Source organism: Cimex lectularius, unplaced genomic scaffold (assembly GCF_000648675.2).
Source record: "Cimex lectularius strain Harlan isolate CLEC.00 unplaced genomic scaffold, Clec_2.1 scaffold7, whole genome shotgun sequence".
Classification (NCBI taxonomy): domain Eukaryota; kingdom Metazoa; phylum Arthropoda; class Insecta; order Hemiptera; family Cimicidae; genus Cimex; species Cimex lectularius.
The window spans coordinates 943320-953330 of NW_019392731.1; the positions used below are offsets into that span (position 1 = coordinate 943320).

General features: G+C 30.9%; 1 protein-coding gene across 1 annotated transcript; it reads right to left on the minus strand.

The window, feature by feature from the left end:
• Positions 1-495: 495 nt before the first annotated feature.
• Positions 496-8565, minus strand: LOC106663943. The gene is made up of 4 exons (XM_014389200.2): positions 8080-8565; positions 2726-2935; positions 2151-2228; positions 496-2075 (listed from the first exon to the last, which is right to left on the minus strand). Exons 1-4 carry the CDS (start codon positions 8213-8215, stop codon positions 832-834), a joined length of 1668 nt encoding a protein of 555 aa, XP_014244686.1. The 5' UTR covers positions 8216-8565; the 3' UTR covers positions 496-831.
• Between the last annotated feature and the right edge of the window lie 1446 nt (positions 8566-10011).

Below are 10011 nucleotides of genomic sequence, written 5' to 3' on the forward strand. Positions count from 1 at the left end.
TGTCCTAGTGAATCGAGGTCACGATAGCCCAAGTGGTAGAGCAACGGCGTATCTAGCCGAAGATCTTGGGTTCGAATCCCGCTCGTGCCATTGACTTTTTTATCTCAACTAGAAAACCTTAATTAATTGTAATACAGAAACTTTAAAAAAAAATTAAAATAACATAATGAAAAAATATAATTTAATTTAATTGTTACTTGTTCTGATTGAATAGCATAACTTTACTATAACTATTTAAATAAATATTTTCTTAAGCTTTTGATTAAGTCGTTTGAATCACATGTAGAAGTTGCCCAGTATTAACATTCCTTCTCACTGAAATCTTTCCATTAATTTACACTGTAAAGTTCTAGCGGCCAATGTAGCTTTAATCATCAGCTGAATTTTCTAATAGGGTAGGAATTGACTGATGTTACCGTAATTAAAAACAAAAGGGAACATCTAATTTTACATAAATTGTTATTCACTCCAAAAAATAAGAATGAGACAAAAAAGCAATATTAAAAACAATTTATTTAAAATTAAATTCAGGTAATTGTGAAAATTTAAAGCTTTATAATACACTTCAGTGTGGTAAAGAAAACAAAACTAATTAGTGGTAAAAGTTTAAAATATCTACATTTATACAACTAATATTTTTACAAATCACATTTGTGGTATAACTATTCTTAAAAACAAAAAATAAATAAATAAATAAAAACAGATCCATAATCAATGATATTAGTCATACCATTCGTTTTTAACAATAAGTTACTGTACCAGTAAAATACTTACATTTTAATTTAAAATATAACCTTTTTGTGCAAAACGTATTATAAACAAAATAAAACTTTAACTCTTCATAAATCTTCGACCTTTTGCTCTGTCGAACACCCACTCAATTCTTGACTCTTCAAATCGTTTACTTGAACGATGATTACCCATGTCAATATACCAGTTCTTTTCAGGCTTCATGTTGTCAAATGTCATATTTATTGAACAACCATATTTAAAACTGCAGTTTCCAATGCCACAACAATGTTTTTCCTTTCTTTTATGCATTGTGTTTTTATTTATTTTCCCACCCTTAGTGACAAATTTCCATTTGGTTTTATCAAAATAAAATTTTCCTTTGTAATTGTCATCGTTTTCTTTCTTATGTTTATGATGGTGTGGTTGTTTTTTTAAATTCTTATGTTCAAATTTATTATTCTGTTTTTTCAATTTTTTCTTATCTTGAGGTTGCCTCACTTTTTTATATTTTCCATTTTTTTCTGTTTTCTCTTTCTTGTTCTTATGTTGCTTATCAAAATTTTCTGCTTTTTTATTATAAGTTTTATCAGTTTCCCTTTTTTTCTGCTTTATTCTAGAGCACATTTTTTTACAATGATGTTTCTCATTCAAAGTGACATATTGAGAGTTATTTTTGGAGGTTACATGATTTAATATATTTGTCATAATTTCATTATTAACATTAATATTTTGGTTAATATCATTAGAAATTTTGTTTAACCTATTCTCAAATAAATTAACATACAGTTCCATCCAGGAGAAAGCAACTTCCTTAGCAACTCCATTTATAATAGCAGAAATGTTATTAGAAATTTCTACAAGTTGACTGATGTTTTGAAGTATTACAGGTTCTTTGTTTATCAAGTCTGGTAAATGTTTTTTACAATCTTCTTCACTCAACACAAAATATGGGCCCAACAAGCAAATCTTTTCATAAAGGATGTTTTTAATGCTCAATGAAGTTTTGAGTATACTCTGCGCGACTTGATTGTTCAAGAGATCAATATCTGTTTTGATAGAGTGTTTAAACAATTCTCCTCTGGAAATGAAATCGTCTGCTATATTTGGCAAGGGACTTTCAAAAGAATTTCCTTGGGTGAAATTTTCCATGTTTACTTTATCCTCTGTATCCATCCTGCTAGCATGTTCCTCCACGTGTATTTTCTCATTATAATCATTTCTCACTTGATTGGAAAACGGATGAGAAGGTTGTAAGGGATCTTCAGCACTAGTTTTGAATCCCATTAATTCACCTTCTTCCGGTTTGTATTTGGGGATTTGTAAACTTTTTAAATCTTGAATTACTAAAAAAGTCAATATTAATTTTTAATTTATTTTTAATAGTTAGAAAGAAAGTGATGTTCACATCAAAATGTTACCTTTTTTCAAATAATTAATTTGTTCTCTGAGATCCATGTTGTCCAAATGGAACTTTTGAATCTGACGTGCAACAACATCTGGAAAAAAAGTACATATTGCATTAATATACAAAACGTATTAATTAATCATATTTAATTATGTATCATTACTACATTATTCTACCTATGAGCAAATAATGTATATGAAAAAATAACATATGTTGATCTGAGTTAAATAATTTACAAAAGTGCTATAAAATCTCACTTAATCAAGAAAAATTAATCCTGAAAAAATACAATTAACAAAGACTTGAAAGTTTTTTCCTTTAATGTTACTACAACCCGCAATTTTGTATAATCAGACAATTAGATTGTATTATATTTTCCTTTCACTATGTTCACTAGGCAGATCTCTTGATCTCTTTAGATTTCATGGAGGGTTTGAGGGGAATGGGCGAGATGAGAGCTGTTGGATGTGCGAGTTAAAGTTGACTGGGATTTGTGGAAGTTGTGATATCGGATAGGATGGTGTCGAGTAGGGTATATTAAGGTCGTGGACATGATTTGATACATACAGGGTCAAATTAAAAAATTACCTTCTCTATTCATAACAGCAGAGGTGACTGCTAGCCCCATTGATGAAATGGCAATTACTACAACGACTGTCTCTACAACATCCTGAAAGCTGACAGTGGCAGATGAACCTGTAAGTTCATCTTGCAGAAGGACAAGTTGACCACCTGTTTGCACTGGTGTGATGCAGTTACCTAACCCTAAATGATCTGGAGATTCACACTCATCATCATCTGTAAAAAAAACATTATTTAACATTTTGATTTTTTTATCATGTAAATTGTTCTGAAAAGAAAGAATAAGGTCAAGTTTGATTTCTAAGCTTCAAGTTCTTTTTCAATTACGAAGGACAAGGTAAATCACACTCTAGTCAAATAAAACTTTTTTTAATATATACATTATCTTGATATGATTGATATCAGCTTTAATATTATAATTATATAGTCAGTTCCTTTTTCAAGCTATCAAGGAGTGTAAGTATCTCCGTCTTCAGTACTTTGAAACATGTTTAATGATATAATTGTTTAACAAATATTAACATCTACATACAGTATTGGTACTTATGGCTTTGACCATAATAAATTTAAGAGTTTATTTTGGAATAGACGATTATGTTGTAGAGACGACGAGATCTTTCACTCATCCATTCTAAATTAGGGCTGTATGTACTCGTACCTGCAGCAAGAGATCACTAAAGAATATATACTTTTTGTAACCAAGTGGCATTGTTAAAAAAACTTATGGGAAAATTTAAAACTTTAATATAAAATCAACATAAAACCTGGCAAATTGGATAAAATTTCAATTGAACTGATTTATGATTCCTTACGATCAATGACAACTTCACTTTTCATTTCTTATTCATAATACAATTTATCAGTTCAAATCAATTTCAAATATGAAGAATTGTGTAATTTAACAACCGCCCACAATTTTTCACCTATTGATAAGAATGTAAAAAATGTTTACATTGAGTTTTATTTGTCCTTAACATAAAAAAAATAATAATAATTTAAATTTAGATGAATACCTATCAAATAATTGTTAATGAAATATGCATGAATGCAAGAGATCTTTAACTTGGCAGCTTGTCACTTCTGATTCCTTATTATTAATTCATATCAAATTTAAATAAACAAATAAACTGAATAAAACAGTCACAATAGCTCGTTTATTGATAAGAACATGACAAATTTGGAAAATAAAATTTATTTACGCTTATAACATGATACACATATTGCTAAAATATATTTAAACTTGTATGACATAAAATAGCATTGTAGAATTATTGAGGACAGTCAATCAAAAATTGGGCAGGCAGCTTGAGCTGTCGCTTACGATCTCTTATAAACAAACACTCCTTGCCACTTGAAAAATCACTTTTTTAATATAAATTATATTTATACTTTGCTTGGCACAATATAAAAAAAAAAACTTTAATTCAGTTGCTGGTCATCAGATAGCAAAGCAGTTCGAATAAAATGAATCTAAATAACAGACTATCTTCTAAACCAAAAAAGCTGCAAATATTTAATAAACCTACATTTTCATCAATTAAATCGAACATTATTAGGAAATAAATTCCAATATTCGACAGCTCGTCCGTCACTTGTGACATCATGTGATCAAAAGGCAGCTGTCATTTACGTATCACTTTAAAAACGACAAAAACAGTTTATTTTACATTTTGTCTGCATATCATTTAACATTTTCTGTAAATCTATTTAAATTTATATGAATGCCATGGATAGCACAGTACTTGATGATTTAATTGAATATGTAATTAACTATTAAATAATTATGTGTGAGTGGAAGACCCAAGTCTTCCTCCTAAAGAAAATACACTTTTTGTAGCAAAGTGACATTTTGTATAAATGTAATGTTATTATGAAATAAATTTGAGTAAATATTCCATAAATGGTTTAGGTCATGGTAGTGTTTGGAAACAAACAGATGATAAATATTAAGTCATAATAACCTCATTTTACTTTTTTTTAAGTTACGTTTATAGTAACATATGATTTTGTTAGGTTTTTCCAATTAATATGTCACTAGTGGTCTCTTTTGATCAATAGCAATAGTCTTCTTCCTAAATAAAATTCATTTTTTGTAGCCACGTGACATTTTGTAAAAAGCCATTATTATTAAGCAATCACATTTGAATGAATATTCCAGAAATGGGAAGACCTGGTTTACCAAAGGATTATAAATATTAAATTATAACAATCTCGTTTTACTTTTTTTTAAAGTTATATATAAATATCATTTTTATTTGGCTTTTTCCAATTAATTTGTCACTAGTGGTGTCTTATGGTCAATAACAATGACAGGTTGTCATTTTTTGTATCACATTGTCATTTAAATTGTGTGCCACTTCAAGAACAATGAAGACAGCTGATATTAAATTTTTTGGTACTTTATTTAGCACAATATAAAAAAAAGTATTTACATTTATAATTCATGATAGCGGGGTTCTTGATGTTTTAAGCAATTATTAAATTAAATATTAAGGAAAGGTGTGTGAAATGAATGTAAGAGACCAGACTTCCTTCTCAATAAAATTCTTTTTTGTAGCAAAGTGACATTTGTAAAACCCAAATATTATTAGGAAATTGCATTTGAATGAAAATTCCAGAAATGGGAAGATCTGTTTACCAAAGGATTATAAATATTAAATCATAATAATAACCTCATTTTACATTTTTTAAGTTAATATAAATAATATATGATTTTGTTTGGTTTTCCAATTTTTAATTTGTCAATAATGGTCTCTTATGATCAATAATAATAATAGGTTGTCACTTGTTGTATCACATTGTCTAAAGCTTGTCAGTTAAGGTTTTAAGAACCAAGAACAACAAGCCAGTTAATATTACATATTTTTGTGCTTTATTTAGTACAATATAAAAAAAGTATTTCCATTTAGAATTCATATGATAGCGAGGTTCTTGATATTTTAAGCAATTATTAAATTAAATGTTAAGGAAAGATGTGTGAATGTAAGAGACCAGTCTTCCACTTACAGAAAATACATTTTTTGTAGCAAAGTGACATTTTGTACAAATCAATTAATATTACATGTCATCAATTAATATGACATATATTACAAATCAATTAATATTTGAATGAATATTCCATTAAATCCTAATAATAACCTCAATTTACTTTTTTTGGTTATGTATATAAACATCATTTGATTTTGTTTGGTCTTTCCAATTAAATGTCATTAATGGTCTCTTATGATCAATAACAATGACAGGCTTGTTGTATCATATTGTCTAAAGCTTGTCAGTTAAAGTGTGTGCCACTTTAAGAACAACTTTAACAAAGACAGTTAATATTACATTTTTTGTCCTTTTTTTAGCAAAATATAAAAAGATATTTACATTCAAACTTCATAAGATAATGTGGTTCTTGATGATTTAATCAATTATTAAATTAAATGAAAAGGAAATGTGTGTGGATGTAGAGCTCAGCCTTCATCCTAAAGAAAACGCTTTTTGTAGCAAGTGTCATTTTGTAAAAAGCAATTATTATTAGGAAAGTACATTTGAACGAAGAGTCCAGAAATGGGAAGGTCTGTTTACCAAAAGATTATAAATATTAAATCATAATACTAACCTCATTTTACTTTTTTTTAAGTTACATATGTAAATAGCATATGATTTTGTTTCGTTCTCTTTCTTTTTTTCAACTAATTTGTCACTAGTGGTCTCTTTTGATCAATAGCAATAGTCTTCCTCCAAAATAAAATTCATTTTTTGTAGCCACGTGCCATTTTGAAAAAAGCTATTATTAGGAAAGTACATTTGAATGAAGATTCCAGAAATGGGAAGGTCTGGATTATAAATATTAAATCATAGTAATAATCCCATTTTACTTTTTTTTAAGTTACATATATAGCATAGGATTTTGTTCTTTGTTCTTTTTTTTCCAATTAATTTGTCACTAGTGGTCTCTTTTGATCAATAACAATGACAGGTTTTCCCTTGTTGTATCAAATTGTCGTTTAAAGTGTGTGCCACTTTAAGAACAACAAAGGCAGATAATATTACATTTTTTGTGCTTTGTTTAGCCCAATATAAAAAAGTATTCACATTTTGAATTCATAAGATAATGTGATTCTTGATGATTTAATCAATTATTAAATTAAATGATAAGGAAATGTGTGTGAATATAGAGCCCAGTCTTCCTCCTAAAAAACTACACTTTTTGTGTCATTCTGTAAAAATATAATTATTAGGAAATTACATTTGAGTGAAGATTCCATAAATGGGAAAACTGTTTACCAAAGGATTATAAATATTAAATCATAATAATAAACTCATTTTACTTTTTAAGTTACGTTTTAAATAGGAGTTAATTAAAATTAACTTAAAATTAGTTTTAAGTTACGAATATAAATAGGATTTGTTTTGTTGGATTGTACAATTAATTTGTCACTAGTGGTCTCTTTTGATCAATAGCAATAGTCTTCTTCCAAAATAAAATTCATTTTTGTAGCCACGTGTCATTTTGAAAAAAAGCTACTATTATTAGGAAAGTGCATTTGAATGAAGATTCCAGAAATGGGAAGGTCTGTTTACCAAAGGATTATAAATATTAAATCATAATAATAACCTCATTTTACTTTTTTTAAAGTTACATATGAAAATAGCATATGATTTTGTTTCGTTTTTTTTTCTTTTTTTTTCAATTAATTTGTCACTAGTGGTCTCTTTTGATCAATAACAATGACAGGTTTTCCCTTGTTGTATCATATTTTCGTTTAAAGTGTGTGCCACTTTAAGAACAACAAAAGCAGTTAATATTACATTTTTTGTGCTTTGTTTAGCCCAATATAAAAAAGTATTTACATTTTGAATTCATAAGATAATGTGATTCTTGATTATTTAATCAATTATTAAATTAAATGATAAGGAAATGTGTGTGAATATAGAGCCCAGTCTTCCTCATAAAAAACTACACTTTTTGTGTCATTTTGTAAAAATATTATTATTAGGAAATTACATTTGAGCGAAGATTGGATAAATTGGAAGACTGTTTACCAAAGGATTATAACTATTAAATCATAATAATAAACTCATTTTACTTTTTTTAAAGTTAGGAATAAAAATATTTGTTTTGTTGGATTGTACAATTAATTTGTCACTAGTGGTCTCTTATGATCAATGAAAACGACAGGTTGTCAGTTTTACAATAACCGATGTTTGACTATTCATATATGTTAATGGGTTACGTCCATCGACAAAGAATCGTCGTTTTGGCGTTAAAGAAGCGTGGGACGAGCTGTCATTCGTCCACGAATTATCACTTCTGGTTTAATAAGGCAGGACATGTAAATATAAACATTGAGTCATCTTTCGAAAAGTGTTACCTTCGGCGGAAGATTCTTCCTCCTTGGACGAATAACCGTTGATTATTTCGACGCTTTCGTCGTCGCTCCTTTCGACGAGATCCTCCTCTCGGACGATCTCCCATCCGTGGACGTCCTCGTCGTTGATCCGGTCCATCGCAGGACGCGCGTAGATGGCCAGGAAGCCAGGAGCAGGAATCCGAGCCGAGCGTAGCCGAGCGACGATTGGACGAGTGGGGTGACTGCTAACTACGACTGTGACGGCAGCCGCCTCGCACGTTCCCTTTTTGAAAATAGCAGAAACGAATGATCTTGAACCAGAGATCGCTGAAAGAGAAAAGGTCGGAGATCGCAGAACCGAGTCGCCCTGGCCTCTGAGAACGCAGCCGGTCTGCGAGGCGCGACAAGGTGTTTCGCGAATCCGTCGAATAGAGGCCGCGGATAGAGAAATCGGGTCGCCGCCGAATTATTATCTAGATTAACCGGATTTAAAATTTTCAAATTGCTAAACTATTGATAAAAATTACGAAACCATGGTGTATTTTGGCCAGTTTTGCAACTTATCAACATCAAAAATATTAGTGTATATAATTTTCAATGATCTGTAGAGAAGAGAGAAAACATTATCAATACCACATCAATGCAGACATCAAGGCCTATCAGGATTAAGGAAATTAATAATGATAAATACGAAAAACAATAACTACGCGTAAAAGTAGTTTGTCCCTACTTCATCCAAAATTTAATGATAAAGTTTCGAATTCTTATGAAAAGTAATATTTAAACACTGTTACTCAATTAAATAAATTTGAACATTGTGAGATGACATGTAATTTACAAGGTGAACCTATTTCGTGTTTAACAGTTTCCTGGTCAGTCTTTTGTTTTTTGTTTTTCTTTTTTGTGATTGCTTCTTACCTCACTCTGCTTTTAACCCTGACAAACCACTTGTCTCAGCGAGGATAGGCACTCTAGGCTGATTAAAAACGACCGAAGTACATGTCCTTGATATTTTGATTTGTAAGATGATTTTCAGTTTGGGTGTTATGGACTGGGTTGTAATCAGGGTAAGGCAAGACACACACCTACCACTGGACTTCTGAAACGCATCTATAAGACATTAGTGGCTGGGTGTTTTTTGGTGACCCTGACAAGGACCGGTGTTGTTTGGAAGCGTAGCGTTGAGATGTATATCGAGGCGGGGACCGAGTGTGTGTCTGTTAGTAAAGAGAGCAGTTGGCCGAGTTAGCAGTTTACCTGTAGCCAAGTCAGCTATGTTGAGAGTACCCTTACTTTCGTCGTAGGTGCTTCAATAGTGACAAGCGTCAACTCGTCGGGTTGAAAACTTGACGAGTCTCAAGACAGTGGGGCAGTGCATATATGCACTGGCTCTGCTCTGATTCGCTGCAAAGTGGAGGGTGAGACCATTCCAGAACCGTGGTAGGTAACCACAACAAGACCAAAACAGCAAAGATAGCAAGGCCAGGCTGATCGAATATCACCGAACATCAGGTCCTTACTGTTTTGATCTTTCAAACGCGTTTCCATTTTTTCCCATCTTCAGTATTTTGTTTTTAATTGGTCAAGGATTATAAGCGGGTTTTGGTCTATCAGATGCATTTGGGCTTTATTCGTATGTGTTGGTGAATATGCCGAACAGCCAGATAGGCAGACTAAAAATGAACGGAATCGACTAAGTTGGAACATAATATCGTTGTCTCACTGTGGATCGTGCTGTGGGATTTTGGTGCCTCCTGCTTATAACCCTGATCCACCGCTGAAGTTGGCGAGAAGTATAAAGGAGTTAAAACTCGAAAACGGCCAAGAAATTGCTTACTATATTTAATTTACACTTATGAGCCCTGCTGCTACCGTAATCAGCGGTATGTGAGAGTTGGTGCCTCACCCTGTTTATATCCTTGAATCACTAATGGTTTGTTTTTGATCAGGAAG

Bases quoted from the DNA above. Each gene is read 5' to 3' on its own strand.
- LOC106663943 (XM_014389200.2), bottom strand. From the start codon at position 8,215: ATGGACCGGATCAACGACGAGGACGTCCACGGATGGGAGATCGTCCGA. The intron at 2,936-8,079 runs GTAACACTTTTC...TTTTTTTTACAG, and splicing joins GGAAGAATCTTCCGCCGAAG to ATGATGATGAGTGTGAATCT. The intron at 2,229-2,725 runs GTAATTTTTTAA...CTTTTTTTCCAG, and splicing joins TGCTGTTATGAATAGAGAAG to ATGTTGTTGCACGTCAGATT.